Raw genomic sequence first — 21430 nt, forward strand, 5'->3', positions numbered from 1 at the left:
TGAAGGGAAAAAAAAAACTCAATAGATGCACTATAATCCATGGAACAGTTTGACATGACCCGCTGTGGCAGAAAAATGCCACTAACCTGCTTCTAAGTTTTTTTTGACATGCTCCCTCTATTATATAAAATTCTAACAAGAATGGAGCATTCTACAAATAAGCCACAAGGCATTACAAGTTACTAGGAAGGCTACAAGATCATTACCATCACAACGTATCTAATAGGCAAAACTACTTACTCCGAGAATTTGTTTTTAAAAAAGAAAAAGAAGGATTTGCCTACACTGGTTCATGCCTATATATGTGGGAGGAAAAGACTTATTAGCAAAAATGCTAACCGAATGCGTTCTTAGTGCCATGGATTCCGTTTACTCTGACTCCTCTTCCCACTGGCTGTGGAGCTTGATCTTGAAGTCTGCTGAAAAGAGAATAAGTTAAAAGTAGAGGACAGTACATTATCTTACAACACTACAGAACCGCTGGAAAGTACATAGTTCTTACAATTACCAAAGAGAACCGCTGAATATGTCATCATAAACATACCGATTTTGATTTCTTTGTCTTTCCTTTGGGTCTATTCTTTGGAGGTTTCAATTTGTACAAACGGACCATCCAATGATGTGTGGTAAATACCTGTGACCATTATAAGCTTAAAGAAGTAAATTGATTAACAAAATAAAGAATTTCAACAGTAAATCAACTCATGCTTCTAAGACAGCCAAGAGAACACAAGTATGAAGTCATGCTAGTATGCCACTGATGACAAACAGACCCTGATTGATTATTTCCATTGAACACCGGTAAACAATTTATGACAAAGGCACACAGGAAGAACTATGACACATTCCGAGAAAAGAAGAAATTTGGTGAAGCAATTAATTACTGCCAATTTCTGTTACCAGAAACGCCACAAAAATATCACTAGTCAAAATTTGTTTATGGACAATACCTCCTCAAAATAAGTCAATTTGAAGTATTTCTTCCCAATTTCCGTTCTCCTTACTCTGTCGAAGGCCTTTCCATCTGTTTCCACAAATCTTAGGCAAGAGAAAAGAATGACAAAGTATCAAGATTCCCCACTCCAAATTTTACCATAAAAATAAAAATGCTGAAGCCAACTACCATGTGATACCTGTAATACGAGAGTTTGTACATGAGACTGTTCAACATTGTTGGCGTGGCCTCGGAGTCGATTCGATATTGACCATCCCTCTAACAGTTATTAGTCAAAATGAATCAAAAACACTAGCAGCTGATTCCAATCAATATCATGTGGCTGTAATCTCTAAAAACCGGGTTTACCATAGAAGTACATTTGTTTTACAATGGAAAAAAATATTCAATAATGGTTCATATATAAGAGCAAAACCAACACAAATCAATCAAAAAAATTAATATAAAATAATAATAACAACAACAACAACAATAATAATAAATGCTAAAAATGCAGCCTGGAAGGGCATTTTGGTCTTTTTTCCATAGGGTAGTTGTGGTAAATTTAGTCCTCTCTTAAGTTGCTAATGATAGTTATGTATATATTTTGTTTTTATTTAATCAGTTTCAGTACTATTTTTTATGTAATTAAGGGGCATTTGGTCCACTTGTAAACTCACTTAATATAAAAAGGGGGTTAGAAGTTAGTTAAAGCCATCACCATCAGTGACAACTCAGGATTTTCCATATCTCTTCTCTCATTTTCTTTTTCTTTTTTTCCTCATTTTTTCTCTAACCTAAATCCAACAATTCTACATGGTATGAGAATTGGAAATTCTGTGACCCAAATCCAGGAAACATAATCTGGATTTGGAATTTCTGTCCCAACAATAAATGCTTGAGAATGGACAGAACTTTTAGACAAGATAATTTGTGGTTGACTTCGACTAGAACTAAAAACTTCATGTTACCAGAAGCAAAGATGAAAGTGAGGAAGAAGAAGTGCTGGAAACATTGGAAGTAAGAGGACGAATCTTTAGGAAAAGCCATGAAAGACAAAAATTTCAGGCCAAAACTCAAGAGAACCTGAAGAAAACTATAATAACCTTGATGGGAGGTTGGCTTCGGTTAAGAATGGTTTTCGGTCCCCTGTCTCGTCACTCTCAAGCCCCTTCAGTGCCATCGCCGTGAGTGCTCAGAGATCGGAAGCACCGAGAAAACAGAGCGAAGGAATTTGAAGCGTATGGAAGGAGGTACGATTTATCTTCTGTTTAATTTATAATGAATTTCATGTTGTTATTAGAAATTCATGTTTAAGACATACAGTTGGTCAGCGCTATTAGGTCTTGTACAAATTTTATATCAACATTGTTGACCATAAGTTGACTCTTTTCTTGCTTTTGATGATAACAAAACCTAATAGCGCTGACAAATTGAAATTAAGTATTTCAGATATTTTACCTTCAAGAGACATGCATTTCAAGGTTTAAAGCTTCAAAATGAATCAAATCATTCAAGACCTCAAGTTTCATGGAAAGTCAACTATTGGAGAAACACCCTTGGAAGAAGAAAACAAAGTGAAGACTAGAGTTTAGGATTTATTGATAAATGTGAAAACTCAGTCCATGTAAAAGAGAGTTGTCCAAAGTGCTTCGATTTGAGGTACAATGCAAATTCGGAGCTTTAGAACATATGGCATTCATACACGTTTCAAACATGTTAAAGCACTTACGATCATTCATTCTCATGCTTTGAAAAATCAGATAAGATGAACTGACACTGGAATGATCGATCATTGGATGATCGATCTACCTATGCCAATGATCGATCATCTAGAAGTGCATAGGCCAAAATTATAAAGCATGATCGATCATCCAGAACAAAGCCATTTCATGCTTGTTGAAGAGCAGATATGGAAGAGTCTTACATCACTCTTACAAAAAGAAGTTTCATAAAGCCAGAATTAATATGGAGTCTTACAAGAGTCTCACAAGAAGAGGTCTCACAGAAAAGTCTCCCTTTATTTGTGATTGGCAGTTAGATTTGCATTCTTCAGTCAGATTGACTTATTCTTGTATTACCCATGTATTTTTGGTTCATGTGTTTGAGTCAATAGCAAAAACGTTATCCCCCATAATTGGTAAAATGTGTATTCTTGGGCTATTCTTGCCATTACGAGGTGTGGAAATGTCATGACTCTAAAGACTAGGAAAATGTACATCTCAACAAACATCACAGTTTTTCAATATACTCCATTCGCTCTTGCATTGAGATGCCCATGTCTGATACTAGTACCTCAGATGTCACTCACCCTATTCCAGGACTCTCTTGTTGTGCACCACCCTCATGTGGACAAGCCTGCTCAAGGTATCAGCAGAGAAAGGAAGCAATAGCATAAAAAAAAGAGATGTTCTAGCAGAAAATGAGGCAAATCCAACAAAAGATGCTCCTTCATTGTCATCACCTTAACGTGGAGAACATATTCCTTCTTATCTCATTCTACCCATTGCTCTCTTCCTTTCAATGTTGTGCTCACTCTTTCTCTCACCTGAATCCAACAATTGTACTATAATAAACTGCACCGGGTAATCTCATCACATACACGGGTAAGAAACTCATTCAGTCTATGTGGATGTTAGCTCAAACAAATGGCTACAACAATAACCCCGTAAGGTGGCTTTTCTATAACATAACAGGTTTAGTTTGGTGATTTTTTCTGTCAATCAAACAAAGAAAGCAAAGAGTGAATTTTGCATTTATGTAGAAAAGTATACACAGAGCAACAATACATACGTTACCAAATGTAAGGTGTACAATGTATGTAACAGGACGAATGCACACTCTGTGTACCAAAGATGGAATTAAATATTGAAAAGTTGTTTACAGTAGACAGGATACTACTAAAATCATTTCACTTGTCCTTCCACATAGTCAGTAAAGAAAGTCTGTCAGCTCTGATTAAATCTGCAAACGGAGAGATACCATACCTCTCTTTTGAAAATTAGAAAGATGCTAGATCTCATGAGAAGGCCATAATAGATTTACGTTTAAGAGTGAGATCGCAGTTTCTTCATCATGTGAGAAAGAGTTGCATTTCAAATGTGAAAATTGAAATTGAATCTCAAAAGAATGCACTATTCTGAGAATTATATATCTAGTGTTGATTTGGATGGCACTAAAAGAGCTTTGGATGATGAGATTCTAATTTCAAGGAAATGCTATTCCAAGTAAAAAGTCATAAGTTAACCAAGTAAAAAGCCAATAATTAACCATCAATAACCAGAATAGTATTAGCTGATACTTAAAAATCTCTCTTTGAATGGTCTGATATGCGTAAGTTGGTCTTACAAGGTAATCTGGTTCTTTGATATGAGGAAATACACCCCCACCAATACGAACCATCCATAGGAACTTGTTGATATCATCACTGGGGTAGCCAACCAGTCCTGAACACCAATAATCACAGATTCATGCAATCAGAAAATACTAACAATGTCCAGATCACATGAATACTCCAAAAGTGAGAAGAAACCAACCTCCAAAAACAACTAGAACATATTTTACATCTAAAGAGTTGAAAATTTCCCATGCTGCCTTCTCTGGAGAAGACATAGCTGTACCGACTGTGGCAATATGTGTATTGTTCCATGTGTTATTATCAACAATAACAGTACGGTTGGCCATGGCTGTTGTTTGATAACCATAATCCCACCAAGATGCAACCTGGAAAAATATCTTTCATGAGTACCAAGATGAACAGTCGGACCTCTAGTGAAGATATTGCTGCATTTCACTTTGATATTTTATAATCAGACAGAAATTGCTATTGTTTCACGAAGATAGCTCAGATATTTTGAAGTTTCTACTCTCCACTGACAAGAGAAACTAAAAAAGTATGTTATTCTTTAGGGTAAACCATATGGTAGATGGTATGCTGTCAATCAATCATGAGACATGAAGCCAACTTTAATAGATCAACATAATAGCATGTACTAGCTAACTTTAATTGTTACTGGTCCAGCTTTCCAGAGGAGATCAAGGACACAGTTGCTCACAACGTTGACACCAATACTTCCACCCAAACAGAAGACAACCAGTTGGATTCCCTTGCAAATATTGGGGTCCTCCAACAATTTTTTTATGGGGACTCTTTCCATCTGATAGTTGGTACTTTTCTGATTTTTGTTTTCGCCCCATTTTGTTTTTTTTAATTCTATTTCTTCTTTCTCTTCATTTATTTTTGAATCGTCCTCTCAAAGTCTATTGTATTTCTTTTCATTGTGTCTAATCTGGTCATAATTCTCAAAAGAAGTAAGTGGTTTGATAGCTAAACCACCAAAACACAAAGACACCAATGGCTATGACATGCCATAGGACAACTAACACATGCACCTGTAGTTCGAGCTGCTTCATCACAAGAAATCTTTGTTTCAGACATTCCAATTGTGGCCAGAACCCCCTCAAATACAAAAATGTGAGGCATGCTGAAACTCAGATCAAAGCTAGACGAGCAGAAATTTCACCTTGTCATCCACCTCAGTATTATGACGCAACCATGCATAAGCTTCTCGAAAATCATCAAAAACATGCAATCCATCATGTGACTGAGATGTCAGAACAATGGACGGTGCTGAATAAGCTTCTGCTGCAGCCCACACACAATGAATCTACAAAGAAGAATGATTTAACAGCACATACGATAGCAAAGAAAAACCTAAAAAAGGAACTAATGCATTATTATGCCACATGAGCACAATCAAGTCTTGTTTAACCAGCAAACATTTAACTGAAACCAAATAAAAAGACCATTCCTTATCCATTTTCTAACAGTACTTTGTTCTACTAGTCTTACCGACATTGTGCATCTCCATATGCTAAACAGCATTCAATTCAAGAGTACACTTCCAGAACACATACAAGGAGAAAATACATATTGAAGCCTGGGGGATGAATCCACATATTACAGACTTAATTCCACATATTGACAAACTAATCGCAAACAATTAACGACAAGAATACAAACTGATCCCACTCAAATAAACAACAAATTCTTTGAATTGACACAAGATAATAAATTGCACATGGTTAATAAATCAGATACCAAAACTGACCCATTTCATTATTTGACATATAAAATCTAAAAACAGTTTTTCATTCCATATTTTCAATATAAAACTATTCCTGGTAAATTAATTAAGCAATTTAAGTATTTTTTCTTTAGTCTATGTATAACTCTGTAGACTTCAATACAAAATATAGTTGCAGGACTACTGGTGTGTAAGTTTTACCATAAATTTAAAGAAGGAAAACAATGTATATTTCATGAGAAACACCAACTATAAAGGAAACCTTGTACCCAATTTTTCCAAGTACTTACAAATCCAACCTAAAATGTATCTGGAGGGACTTTCTGTAACCTATGCCTTTTGAGTCATGTTGCCTGTATTGCCAATCCATTTAAAATTTTAAGGTGGACAACACAGTGCCAATACAGTTTCTTATCTGATTTTAATTTTTTTTTTTTTGAAATTTCATTATCTGCTTTACCCAGTATGGCACAGACACACCACATATTTTGGTGTGTTGTATGATATTTTAAGGGTCTCAATACCATAACCGATAACAACATAAACAACCTGTTCAAATGCAGAAAGTGTGTGAGGGAGGAAATACCTTAAGTTGGCACGTTATAAATAGATATAAGAATTTATTCAGTTGACAGAAAGTTTACGTGTTCATATGTAATATGAAAACAATAAGCTAGCAGATTTTTTAGTCCACTGTGGTTTCTGTTCACAAAACCCAGCCCATCCTCCACAAGTTCAGATTTGCTAGTATATATGCTAGGAACAGAGCCAATCCCCTCCAATTTAAATGGGACCCACATAAATGGTGAAATGGGCGTCCATCATTATTTCTGTGTGATTGGAGGGGATCAGCCAAATACTAGTACATGTATACTAGAAGATCTCACCCTGTCTTAATCCATAATAAATTATCATCAAGATGAAGAAAATATGAAAACAATTACGAGAAGAATCAGTGTCACTCATTCATTAGGTGGACATCACTATCCAAGCCAATGAGACTGATGCAAATGATAATATGTAAAAGAGGAAAAGAAGGTCAAGCGCACCACATAGAAGCTACCCATGATTATTAGCAACAGGATAGCGATGAAAGATGTCTCCAAAGGCAAAACCAAAAGCCTCTTCTCAATCCTAGTCTTAAGAGGAACCTTTTCAACAATTTCCTTTTCTTTTTTCCTGTTTTTTTTTGAAGGCCGTTCCTTTGGATTATCCTCAGCCTTTTCACTGCTTGACTTCTCAGCTTTTGCTAGCCCAGCTTGCTCCGAAATTGCATCCCCTGCCTTAAAAAAGTCAAGACCAATACATGAAATGTTAACCCTGGCACAGGATGACTTTTTTTTTTTTTTTTGTTGAAACGAAGATGACCATTAATACAAATTATTAACCTTTACAATGACAGCTCATTCATCATTATTTGATAAGCTAAAACCATTAGAACAATCATATTTCTACTCTTAAAACTTTCCCCCTGGGAGATCAATGGAAGAATATCAGAGGAGATAAGGAATAGGACAAAGGCTTACATCAGGAAGAGGATTACCCAGCAATGTGGGTAACTGAAACTTCACAGATCGAGTGAAAACATCAAAGGCTTCAGAAAGAGCAATTCCAGACATAATGCATGCAGCTGGAGCTAAAACAAGCATTAGGCGCACCTGGAATACAAGCAGGGTTTATCGTGACAAAAGATCATAAAGAAAAACAATTGTAGCAGTGAGAAGAAAGAAAGAAACAAATTGCTTAATGGTTGCCTCACCATAACTCCAGAAAAATAAACTGATGTCACAATGTACAGGACCACAAAAGAGCTTGCATCTGATAAAGGTAAAAAGCATGCCTGCATGATAAGGAAGCTTGTGCCGTTAGATCCATCAAAAGCAACCAAGGTGCAGCAAAAATATTTATACATAATTTGATAATATTTAATAAATTTTATATTTCTCCCCACAAAAAATGGAAGATTAAATAACAAAACACAGTTCAACAAAGAACTCCACCAACCACCACAAAAGCATCACAAAGATCAAATCAGGCAGTAGAATCAAACAAACAAAGTTTCCACTTACTTATAACAGGACCTATATACAAACAAAGCTTCCACCAATAACAGGACATATATCTAAGTTATCGTGCTCAGATAATATTTATGTACCCAACAAGGAAAAATACCAAGTCAAAAAAGAAAATAATTGTTGAGCTGGAAAAAGTCCTACATTAAAAGGTGTTAAGAAAAATGACTAGGTTAAAGGTTGAGCAAAGGCCTGTTAAGTTGTTGGTCATTTTGGGATGAAACCAGACTCAACCCAACAGTGGTATTAGAGCAATTGATCTGATTGTTATGGGTTTTTAACAAATTTCTTCTTCTTCTCAAACCTACATACTCTCTAGGAAGAGGGATTCTCCAGAATTACTGATGAATGAAGTTATTAGACCTTTTATTTTCGTTTCTATGTGCCATAACCCTAGGGTCGAAGGCTTTTATTGTAAATTGAACAGTTTAATGTGATTTTTGTGCCCCTAGAGGGTTGTTTGGGATCTTCTATCCCAATTATGTGCCTAAGTAAGTCATATAGGCCCAATACAACCTTCATCATCAGCATCAGAGCTGATGTTAGCCCTACTTATCCTCTTCTGACGCTATTTTCATTGGATCATTGGTTTATATCAGGCAATTGTAGCAATTGGAGTTTGGATGCCCTGATTTTCTGTATTGTTTAGACCCCAACTAAACTATCCAAGCTAATACAGAAACTTGTGGTGAATATTTTGGTGCCAATGGCTTTAATATTATATTCTAGTGTGTTGGTGAGATTTTGTTGAGGATTGCTCAATGGCTGACACTGCTGAAGTGGTTACACCCTCCAAGAGCTCAGACCATTCAAATTCCAAGGAATCTCATACTATTCAAACAATATCTACAAAGTTGAATAAACGAAATTACATTGATTGGTCCAGGTCATTTCAAATGTTTCTTCAGGAAAAAGGGAAGCGGAAATTTCTAAGTGAGGTTCCTTTTTTCTCTCCTAATGATGATTGGGAAGTTGAAGACAGTCAGGTTATGACTTAGCTCAACAGTAGTATGGAGGAAAGTCCAAGTGATCAGATGAAGAGTTGTAACACATTAAAGGAGATTTGGGACACCTTGAAAGCTATTTTTTTCACAAGAAACCAATTTTTCAAGAATTTACAAGCTATATGCAAAAGCTCTTTGGTATGTCAAAGGGATGATAGAACGGTGACCCAATATTTTACAGAGATGAGAGGTATCTGCAAAGCACATTTCACCCTTTTACTATGGATGCTACAAAGCTCAAAGCTTCGAAGAGAGAAAAATCATATTCAGGTTACTCTGTTGCTAGATGGGTTGAGACCTGAATACAATGCTATCTAGAATTTCTGACTGATGTTGGTGATCATACATTAGAGAGAGTTTTCGTGCTAAAGGAGCAATTAGAAATGGTAAAGTTATTGCTAGCTCTGATGCTGCTCCTAAGATCTCTTTTCTCTACTTCTCCATATGAATCATCTAGAGGTAGACGAGGAGAACTTGGAGGTAAGGGATGAAGAAGTGATAGTGGTTGAAAAAGTAGAGGTTGTGGAGATTGAAAATGTATGCATTATGGCAGATCTAATCACTTCTCAGATAAATGCTAGGATAAATTTGCAAATCCTACTTGGGATAATCAAGTGTTTTCTTAGAAGTGGAGAAGTGGTTAATAGTGAGACCGGGTTGCCTAGTAGCACCCACGAGACACTGCAGAAGATACTGCAACACATAGATCAGCTAACATTAACCACTAATCCACCCACTCCGGCATCCTCGACTTCTATGGCTAATAGCACAATGGCAAGCTCAAGCATGTCTGCACTTCATGTTTCGTCTCCTTCCTTATTCTAGAGCCTTCAACCATATGTTATACATGTCGTCTATTTTCTCAAATGTGTCACCATCCTCATCTCATAAATTGGTTACTTTAGCTGATGATTTTTACTTCGTCAGTTTGTGCAAAAGCAGACCTTTACCCTTTATCTGGAATTTTATTATCTTTCGTATTATATGTTCCAAAATTTCCTATCAACTTAATGTTTGTCAACAAACTTAGTCACTAAATTGCTCAATCACATTTTCTCCATTTCATTGTGTGTTTCAGGACTTGCCGACAAGGAAGATTGGTATGAAAGCAGGTTGAGTGCATGGGTCGAGGCTCGATATGTGTTCCCCAAGTTATTTGTGCATTCTAGGCTCCATGAAGTGAGAGCAAAATTGTTGTGTGTTGTGGACACATCGCAGGCTCGTTATGTGTACAGCCTGGACATGAGGGAGAGTGTTGAGTGGGAAAAAATCCCATAATGAGAAGTGTTAAGAAAAATGATTGTGTTATAAGGTTGGGAAATATACCTCTTAAGTGGCTAGTCATTTTCGGATAGCACTTGAACCCAAAATATCTTTTCAAAGCCATCCCAAGGAACTTCCAACTTCCTACACAATCATGCAAGCCCCCATACAGTGACATATTTGTTGATAAGGTGACTAGTTAATGGATCAAATATTGTTGTAAGCCACATCTGTAGTGCTAGATCTTTACCTAGCACTTACCTAGGTCTACATCACTTATTTGGCTGGATTGACAAGACTCTTTTTTGAAAAAGGGATTGACAAGACTCTTACAAATCCCATCATGGAAAGTTTCAGATGCACCTCCTCTTGGAAAGGAAGGTTAATTTCGAAGGTCAAAGGGCTTATCTTTGATTCAATCCTGCTTGTCTGATACTCCCACTTACTATCTATCATTTTTCCACTGCCCTACTAGTGTTGCATACATGATTGAGAATATTATGAGGAGTTTTTTTATGGAATGGCACATCGAATGGTTTTAAGCATCACTAGGTAACGTGGAAATAAGTTCGTAAGCCTAAGAATCTTGGGGGTCTTGGCATTCATTGCCTTGGAATTATGAACAAGGTGTTGCCCTCCAAATGGTAATGGTGCCTAAACACGAGTAGGGATCTGCTTTGGATTCCTTTTGTCAGAAAGAATGTGGAGATCAAAGCCCTTTCAAGTACCTTAGTAAAGGTCTTCACAATCCATTCAGTCATCTCTCTTCTCTTCGGAGACGCCTCCACAAAAAAAATTCCAGGTTCTCCTCCAATATCCACCTTCCTGTTGGTTCTGGTTTCTCAGTTTATTTTCCATGTGCAATTTCTGAAGCATTAAACTCGTCTACTCAATAGAAATCCCTTAACCAATAGAAAAAATACCATTTTTCTGGAAGACACAATCAGAAATACTATTATACTTTGGAGAACAGTCACTGACTAGCAACATTTGTACTAAACATGAAAAAACTTTTACTAATCAAAGGTTGATACTCACAATTATGCCAGCTGGGACTAAGAAAGCCAGCACATTGATGTCCATGAAATATGACGGCCATGTTGGAGGTTGATGCTCACTCACACTTGCAATTATGGGTATATACTTGCTCGCGTAGGTTCTATCACAATCAAGAACAAGCAGAATGTTTAATTGACAAAGTTCTCCATTAACTTGACAAGGTATACAAATCAAAAAATAAGAGAAAGATCATAACATAAAATCAAATTTAATAGAAATGATTTTCATTCAAAAAAAAATGATTTACTGGCAACTCTTATGATTAATAGCCAAGCTGCATTTTTACACATGAAGAGATTAAACCAGTCCTAAAATAATGATTCATTAAATATCTTTTCTATTGCATGATATTCTAGAAATAGAGGAGGAAGAGAACAAGTCCCATGACAACAAAGAAGGTTGTATCAAAGCAAATAAAATGAGAAATACAAGGGGGTCACAAAGACAGGTCGTTGCTCTTGACAAGTAGTTGATGGCAGGCACATCCATCATAGCACTGTTCTCAGCATGGTTAGCAATCCTGAAACAAGGAACCCATATGAAGAAAAGACTGCTAATGACTTGAATTTCTATAGTATTAGAGCCTCTAGCCACCAAGATTTGTTTTTGACAACTAATCACCAGGGCCAAGTTGCCATCAATGAGACAGAAGCAATCCCTTTGAAGAACCGTACGAATGAGGACATGTAAAACAAGGCTGAGAAGTGTCAGTGAACACTAACGGACCTAATTAGAGTCAATAATATTCTCCCCACTATGGAGCTGACTGATGCCTGGATATCTACTCTCTCTGATATCACAGAGTGCAAAATGACATCCAGTAGGGAAACATCAGGAAAGTAATTAGATTCTTTCACACGAGAGAGCATCAATAAGCTTCCAAGTTTTTGACTTACACTACAGTTATCTCCTTAAGGCTAACCAGAATACCATATAGCTAATTAAATTATTAGCTAAACGAACCTTTGAGCAAAATTTTCCATCAAAAGTCATCTAGATTCTCTCTTTCCAAATAGATTAGGGAAACATTAGTGAATAGTCCAGGAAATACATCAAGGAAGCAAAGCTGTATGTTAAACTTAAATGGGAAGGTACCACGTGCAGAAGTTGTGCCCTCAACATGGTCAAACATCTTCTCGTAAACATGCACAATTCTCAATAGAGGATAAATACTTTCTAACTTGGTACAAGATCAGGATTTCTCTTCTATGATGCACCCAAGGAAGCAATAAAAGCAATATTCAATTGTTCTTAACACAAGCAATGGAAATAACAAACTTGTCAAAATATTGTAACCTAATTTGGTAACATCAAAATGCCAATATGTATTCAAACAAATATTTAAAAAAAAATCAAATAAATAATCGTGCAAGACAAATTAATAGTAAGTTCTACTAAAGGTTTTCCTGTGATAATACTAGTTGGCCCATTCAACTTTTTTTTTTTTTTTGAAATAGTGCTGAGTTATATTAAAAGGCTCAAATGAGCAAGATTACTAGTTAGCCCATTCAATATTACTGCCCAGATCCTGCACTATGCCACATCAGAATCTTACACTATGAGAGTCCCATGCTCAACATACAATTTGTACTTTTGCATCCTTCTCCTAGGTCTAAAAATTCCCTTTCCATAAAAAAAATAATTTAATTAATTAAATAATAAGAAGAGATTTTTCAACATGAAAATAAATAGGAAAAGGTGCTTACGGGTCAAGAAGACTCAAACTTCGACCACTCCATCCCTTCGTAGGACTGGAAGCAACTAATGCTACAAGTATTGCTACAACTGCACAACAGACTGCCCTGAAATTATAACTTGTATCAACAACAATGCATACAAAAAATGAAACTGCATGATCAAGGAGCTGAAAAAGAAAGAAGAGTGTTATCACAGCTCTTCAAAACCAATTTTACAAGATAACATAGTAATCAATACCCTATTCAACTTTTTTTAAGACACCCTATTTAACTTTTGACAACCCATATATTGATATCAATCTCTTCAAACAAATAGAATAGTATCTACAGCACTTGAGCAAGCCCACTGAATACTAGGTTCCACAGTAGTTATGCAGCTTGCCAATTTATTATTAGACAAAGGGACCTGTTAGGCTTACATGCCAATTGAGAGAACAAGCGTCATAGCCACTCTGAACATTTTTGGAGTAAGAATCCCTCTGATGTAATGAACAAATGCCACCACATGAATAATGATGAAGACCTGCAAGGTTATAAAATTAAGCATAGCTAAAAGCAAATGATAGAGAATATGTTGCTAGCAGATTGAGCAAAAACAATGTGAGTGAAAAGATAACAGTTGAAAATTGAGATCCCTAACACCAAAATTAGGTATATTATGAAGAAAGTTAGCAGACCGAAACCTACCAAAAATGATGCAAAATGTTCTGATGTCATCACTGCATTAAAACCCACAACAGGCACTAGAGCAGCCAACAAGGTCCCCAAAACAACCTGCATGTAAAAAGGAAAATGTTATAGACAGCTTCAAAGTAAACAAATGTTAGGTATATAGCCAATACGCCAAAAGTTCCAGAGTTGATGAAACACGGAAAACTAGGCCTTTAAACCTATCCTATATTTGGCTAGCCCATACCCTAGGTTGGGCTCCACAAAATTATAAAAACAAAGCTTCTAGAAAAGCATACAATGAAGAGGATTTCTCACAAAAAAGGTATGATGCAAGTGTAAAAATCATTAATTCTACAAATTTTTAGGACCAATAATACAAACTTACCAGAGGAGCATATGCAATATACAATCGAGATGAGTAACGACCAGTCACAATGCACAAAAGCACATGCATTGGAATAAGATTAATTATAAATGTATAGCCTCCCCATGAGCAGACCTAACAGAAGTCCATACAAAAATCTGAACATTAGTGCATCTCCTTTTCCATACCTAATAAAAAAAGAGTACCAAGTTGGTGTAAAAGGCTAACCATGTAAAAGTACGCGAGAGCATTCAAAGTAGCATAAAAGAGGGAACCTGTGTTTAGAGTCTGCATTTAAGACCATAAAAGTAAATTTATATATAAATTAAACAATTCATCATACATGGGGAACACATATGACAGATAAGTAACTGATAATGTTTTCATCCACAGACTGGGATTGTAGTTTACTAATGGATCAAGCGAGCCACAGATGAGAAACACATTTGAAGATGAAGACTGACCTTTATATATAGGTAAAATGTAAAGATCAAAGCAAAAATTGCTACAGCTTCATTGTCATAGCTACCAGCCACAGATCGAGATATATAGGATGGAACCTGTAGGAAAATAATGAGAAAAAACATCTATAATAGGACATGATGCTACATAAGCATGGACATCTCTAAAGAGGAAATGAAAAGAAACTACATCTAACCAAAAAACAAATAGTAAACGTGAAGGAATAGTAGCAAAACTACAGATAAAATTATAATTTGCATAAGGGAACAGTATACAATCGTAACACTTTTTTTTTTAGATAAAGATTACTAAATTAGATAGGGAACAGAAATCCAGTTACAAGCCCAGTGGAAAGGAATATTAAAGAGAAATCTGAATAAAATTCTCCACTACCAAGTCAATTCAAAGCATTTATCAATTAAAATGATCAAATGTCACACTACAAAATGAGAATATAACCTACCATTCCTAAAAGTGCTGCTGCAGTCAATCCTGCTCCCACTCCTTTGACTTCCTATTAAAAAAAAAATTACATAAAGAACTTAACACCATCCAAAATGAAGGTTATCAACCCAAAAAAACCTTTCAGAAAAAAGAGAAATTCAACAAATGACATTTAATGGTAACAAATACATGTCAGAGAAGAAACAGACCTTAGTAAGAAGATATGTAGCCCAAGCAGCATTGGCTGAGAAAATTGGAGCAGTAAATACACAAACAGTTTCCACCGAAAGAGGAATGTTCAGGGAATTTAGTAACCTGGAAGAAGTAAATAGGTTCACCAAAAGACAATGGAAGTATGGGCAAGCATGACAAGCATAATCATGGACGGATATTGGCATGAACTCAAACATGTACAATAGAAACTGCACAGACGCATTTAGGCAAAAATATTTAGTTACTACAACATATGAGCATGACCATGAGCCTCAAACGATACATGATGATTGCTATCAAGATGTAAATTATCTATACCAATCTAAAGTACTAACCACCATATTGAGCCTGCTGTCAGTGTCAATCCAGGGTAAACAGTTCCACCAATGACACGACCAAGGGGATACCTAGTGGCAAATGAGATGAATCACAATCTTTAGTGCTTAATATATAATTTAATGTCCCTGAAAAAATTATTTTTTTCTTATATCACAGAGCCTAATTGCGGTCAGTAACTATTACCAAGTACGGTCATCGAACCAATTCCAGAAATCATATATACCATTCTTTGTAAGAAACTGAAATAAATCAAACAAGAGAGTCAACAGACTAATGGTCAACAAAGAAGTAACCAAGTGCTTGTAAAAAAATCATAAACATAGGGCTAGAAAAACGCCTTCCTCCGTTATTGAAATTGTGAATTTTCAGTATCATAACTTGATGAAATAACAAAATCATGAGAGGTCTGTGATCCTAAGATTGTTTTAAAATTCATAAACTGAAAGCATTTTACTTTTCTTGGATGACTAGAAGTAACCTTCATAAAACACTTTCTAAAGCATGTTCTATTCCATATTGGGTTTTTGTAGCACCAGAAATCTAAAGCGAGGCTACATCTTCATTAGTCAACAATCACCAGAAAAGAGTAAATAAATTACTACAACTTTCTGTCTACAAACAAGGATTTAAGATGTACTTAACCATTGATAATAGATTAATACTACTGTATATTTTATACTACCCCCTAAAACTACTTAGATATACTCTATATTGGTTTCTTCAGTCATGCCATAGACAAACGGCAAAGGTTTATGGCCAACTTCACGGTTTTTAAGACATTAAAGACTTTCAACTGTATAAAGAGAATCATCTGTACCGTTGACAAAATTAGCTCAAACTTAAATAAAGTACTTCTAGTTAGGAAAAGGAAAGGATCACTAGATCACAGATTGCATATAGTGAATCGAATTTGCACACAGTGTGGTTATGATTTTAATAAGTGCAGTACATTTTTTTCGAGATACAGAAAAGAAGAGCGCATCAACGAGGTAAATTTCAAACATCAACTTGAAAGGACAGCTTGCCTTTATTTCCAAAGGAAAACAAAGGATAGAAGAAAACAAACCTGAGTAACTCTGTAATTAAAATAAGGATCAAACTCGTGAATAACGCTTTCATACTTTATGACCTGCGAAAAAATGGCCATATTTATTCGAATTCACAGCAGTCAACCAAATGTAACAGAACAAATGGAGCAACCAGCTAGATCCTGAACCAAGCTTTCGAAACAAAAGATAGAATAAACAAAAGTACAAAGATTTTTACGAATGGGGGCTTGGGGACTTACAGAAAAGAGTCGGATCGAGAAGGCAAGGACTCCGATCAGAAGGAGAATGAAAAAGGCAAAAACATTGCCCCAAGCGTTTCTGAGGGATACTTTCTTGGTCTCCGCCTGGTCCGCCATTGCTGTTAGAAGTGGAGCAGCCAAGGACGAGAAGCTAAAGCGAGAGTCTTTCTCTAGGTCTGGGAGACGACTCTCAGAAGACTTTGATACCGGTGTCCGTGTTTGCCTACTAAGGGAACGTCGAAGGCGACACCGCCAACACCAATTTCGGTCTGAGTCGACAGTACCCGGTCGAGTCGCTTTTGTGAATTGCAATTTCAGGGATGGGCGTACCCTATTGTATCGCCTATTGGCCAGCCATGTGTGCTAGAGCGAAACACTGGAAACAGAAAACATATATTACATTACAAGGTTTCTTCACTGTTGATTACTTTCTTGCTTTGAATGATAATAAATTTTAATAGAAATAATAAGTTAAATATTTCAGATGTTTTACCTTCAAGAGATATATATCTCAAAATCTAAAGTTTTATGGAAAGTCAACTCTTGAAGAAGCACTTTTGGAATAAGAAGACAAAGTGGAGATTAGAGTTTACGATTCACTCTTAGTTCTTAGAGAGTTGTCCAAATTCCTTCGATTCGAGGTACAAAGCAAATTCAAAGATTTAGGACATACATTGCATTCATTCGTGTTTTAAAATACCATATATATATTTTCATACATGTTATAGCAATTAGGATTATTCATTATTATGCTTTTACAAGTCAAATTAGATGAACTCGCAGTGGATTAATCGATCAACTTGTGCCGATGATCATTCATCTAGAAGTGTACAAGATTGGTAAACCTAAATTGATTGATTGATAATCTAGAACATGATCTTTTTATGCCATACAGCATGATCGATTATCTCACTTGGATTAATCGATCAATATTGTCCAGACAAGTGAGTTTTACATTGAAAGATCAATCAACCGATACGATTAATTGATTGGACAAAATCTTGTTAGTTATGGACATAAAACAAGATTAATCATATGGCCCACAATTAGTGAGTTTCTATGGATCAGATCCCTTCTTACGGAATTGGGTTTCTATAGAGGAGCTTCTATGGAATTATATTGCAACAACCAGGTGACTATTCATATCACTTCAAATCTACACTTCCACAGGAGGATGAAACATATTAAGAAAGATTGCTACTTTATACGAGACAAATTTCAAGCTAGTATCTTATCACTTGGACATGTTGCATTACAAGTGCAGGTAACAGATATTATGATGAAACCAGACACATTCAAGATTTTAACCACTATATGCAGCAAGCTGAGTATCTACGATGTTTTCTCTCCCTCGAGTGTTGGAAAACATCTCGAAGTGACACAAATGTAAATACATTTCCCATGTCAAGAGATGGAAAATGAGGTAATTAAGTAACAGTTTCATAAATATGGCACAAGGGTGTAAATAAGAACGATGATGTACGTCTATTTATTGTTTTCTTTTACAAAGTTTGTCGTCCTAAGGGCATTATAGTCATTGTGAACTTTCTTCCACAAATATAAATAGAGGCTCAAGGCATGGGGTAGAGCATTAAGTCTCTCCTTTTTTCTCTCAAATTAATCCCTGGTTTTTTCTCCTCCCAAGTTCTTTCCCTCCATCTCTCTCTAGTCTTCCCCTCTTTCTTCTCTTTTCTCCTTTCTTCCTCTTCTTTCTTCTCTTCTTTTTCCTCTCCTCTATCACCTCCTTAGTCGAGGACCTTGGCATGGGATCCTAAATCCAACCGATGAAATAGCAAACACAAATGAAGGGCGATAGGATAATTGAGGGGCAGAGACATAATTGGAGATTTGGGGTGAAGTAGAAGGTGGATGAGATAGTGGTTTGGGGTTCTTTTCGAAGGGCGATAGGTCGGGTGTCATATGGTGGACCAAACATAACTAGAGAGGATGGAGGAGAACTTACCTCAGGAGTATCGGGAGATGGTACACATGAGTGGTTGGTCGGAGTGAGAATGTCCTCATGTAGTTGCTCATCTAGTGGAAGTTGGTGATCAATGGGCACACTTGGCTTGAGCATACCTGCAAAATGTGTAAAATCGAGAGGAGAACTAGCCAAGAAGTATGGCTGGTCCTCAAGGAATATGACATCAATAGAAATGAATATTTTATTTAGAAATTGTGAGTAATATACATACCCTTGCTAAGTTTTTTATTACCCCAAGGAAATACACTTATTGGCTCTAGGAAAAAATTTATTCTAGTGAAGCTCCATATTATGAACAAATGAGGTGAAGCCAAACACACACACGGTGTCAATGGAAAGAGTGATACATCATAAAATAATTTAGAGAAAGGTGCATGACCATGTAGGACACTAGAGGGTGTCTGGTTAATTAAAAAATAAGTCATAAGAACTACATAGGGCTAATATAATTGTGGGACATTCACTGAGAGCATGATTGTGTGGCCAACTTCAACCATATGTCTGTTTTTCCTTTTAGACACACCCTTTTGTTGTGGGGTGTAAACACATGAAGACTGGTCGATAATATCCCTTTAGTGACATAGGGATTAAAACTAAGAGAAAAAAATACTCATTTGCATTTTTAGACCAAGATGTTTGAACCTTTGTATGAAACTGAGTCTCCACCGTAGCATAAAACATATCAAATATAGAGAATATTTATGAGCTATCTTTCATCAAGTATAATCAAGTAACCCTTGTATGGTCAATTTAGGGGTGGCATCGAGTCGAGCCGAGCCCAAACCTGCTTATGTTCGAGCTGAGTTTGATTTAAATATTTCGAACTCGAACTCGAGCCGAGCCTAGCCTCAAGCCTAAAATTGTTATCGAGCCCGAGCCCAATAATTTTAACCGAGTTCGAGCCGAGCTCGAGTTTCAACATTCATTTAAAACTTTTCAAAAAATACATGTCTTGAGTTCGAGTTCCAACATACATTTAAATTTTTTCAAAAAATACATGTCAAATAAATTGTATATAAAATTATGCATACATTTTATATAAAATTGGGCATAACCTCTACTTAAAATTGGGCATAAAGGGCATCGAATCCAGCTGAGTCCAAACCTTCCTATTCAAGCCGAGTTTGATTTAAATATTTCAAACTGGAGCTTGAGCCGACCCTAGCCTCAAACCTAAAATTGTAACTAAGCTCGAGCCTAATAATTTTAACTGAGTTCGAGTTCGAGCTCTAGCCGAGTTAGAGCTTAACCTATATTTAATAGTCTACATAAAATATATGTCAAATAAATTATATATAAAATTATGCATACATTTAAAAAAAAAAGAATGATAGGGAGGTTCATGATTGAATATCGATAATGGATTAGAACCCACCAATATTAATTTTTTTTACCCCCAATGTTGTCTAACTTTTTTTGTAATTTTTGAATTTGGCCATAAATTTACTATGGCCTCCTTAGTGCCCCTAGTTGAAAATTTATATTATAGGAAAAACTATAAATATTTTTCATAGGATACATATTTCCAAAAAAACTTTTAAATAAAATCCTCTTACTATTAGTGACTTACTAGAAAATTATAAGAAATATTTTAAAATTTTCTTAGGAAAGTTAAATGGACCTCTTATTGCCTCTTCAAGGGAAATAAATAAAAATTAATAATCAATCTAATATATTTTACTATACTTATCGATAAATTTTTAATCAAATAAAATATCAAACACAAAATTGTTATGAAAATTGTCTCATGCTAAAAGTATTACAGCATCAACTGTCAAATACTTATTCAAAAAATTTCTATACGATTTTCTAGTCCATCTTGGCAGGAAGATCATACTTATAAAATTATATGATTTTTTAAATAAGAATTTTCAATGAAAAAAATGTTTCCAAAAAAATGTGGCACTAATAGTCTCTAGAAACGTATTTCTACTAAAAATGTCTTTTCAATATTTCTTTAAAAAACCACAAAAAGTTCCTAGAAACGTATTTCTACTAAAATGTCTTTTCAATTTATTCAAGAGCCATGAGAAAGGGACATGCGGAGTTTATGAAAGAATTTTTTTCACTTGTTTATGATCTTGCACGTGCAAAATAGTCTTCGCTCGCGAAGGAGGGGGGGGGGGGGTGGGGGGGTGGGTGGGTGAGGGGCAAATTATTTCTCCCTTTAACTTAGGTCTCTATGGACTCTAGTTTTTCCGCGGAGACGACGGGGAGGGAAGGGGATCTAGCGGCACTGGCGAGGACCTGTCATCAAGGATGACTGCTACGACGGAGGCGGCGGCGAAGTAAACAGAGGCGAAGGTAGATGAGGGGAGGAAGAAATCGAAGGGAAGGGGGGGTCTAGCGGTCAGCGAACAATTGTCAACAATGATAGAGGCGGTCGGCCACAACAGCAAATGGGAGGGGCTCGACGATGACGAGGGGAGGAAGAATTCCCCCCGATCTTGGTCCCGGTCCCGACTCTCAAGCCCATTAACGAGCCGGCTCGCGAGCTTTTGAACCAAACCATTGTTCGGTCAAGCTCGGTTTGTTAACTTAAACGAGC

At 36.1% G+C, this 21430-nt stretch overlaps 1 protein-coding gene across 2 annotated transcripts; it reads right to left on the reverse strand.

Moving 5' to 3' along the window:
- LOC137952818 (dolichyl-diphosphooligosaccharide--protein glycosyltransferase subunit STT3A-like) lies at positions 1 to 17147 on the reverse strand. Of its 2 annotated transcripts, none has more exons than XM_068799889.1 (23): positions 16899 to 17147; positions 16677 to 16739; positions 15794 to 15849; positions 15607 to 15678; positions 15268 to 15373; positions 15078 to 15128; positions 14617 to 14712; positions 14381 to 14440; positions 14174 to 14287; positions 13804 to 13890; positions 13536 to 13639; positions 13126 to 13221; positions 11399 to 11519; positions 7781 to 7861; positions 7548 to 7679; positions 7071 to 7304; positions 5458 to 5601; positions 4471 to 4657; positions 4283 to 4380; positions 1134 to 1213; positions 951 to 1038; positions 545 to 634; positions 1 to 419 (listed from the first exon to the last, which is right to left on the reverse strand). In XM_068799889.1, exons 1-23 carry the CDS (start codon positions 17013 to 17015, stop codon positions 351 to 353), a joined length of 2346 nt encoding a protein of 781 aa, XP_068655990.1. In that variant the 5' UTR covers positions 17016 to 17147; the 3' UTR covers positions 1 to 350. The 2 variants fall into 2 exon arrangements, with proteins under 2 accessions (XP_068655990.1, XP_068655991.1); XM_068799890.1 differs by having other exon boundaries at positions 1 to 416; positions 16899 to 17144.
- Between the last annotated feature and the right edge of the window lie 4283 nt (positions 17148 to 21430).

This window comes from Aristolochia californica, unplaced genomic scaffold (genome assembly GCF_029961685.1).
Source record: "Aristolochia californica isolate CCGP_79_NKW_82.1479 unplaced genomic scaffold, dmAriCali1.0.hap1 SCAF_16, whole genome shotgun sequence".
NCBI lineage: Eukaryota > Viridiplantae > Streptophyta > Magnoliopsida > Piperales > Aristolochiaceae > Aristolochia > Aristolochia californica.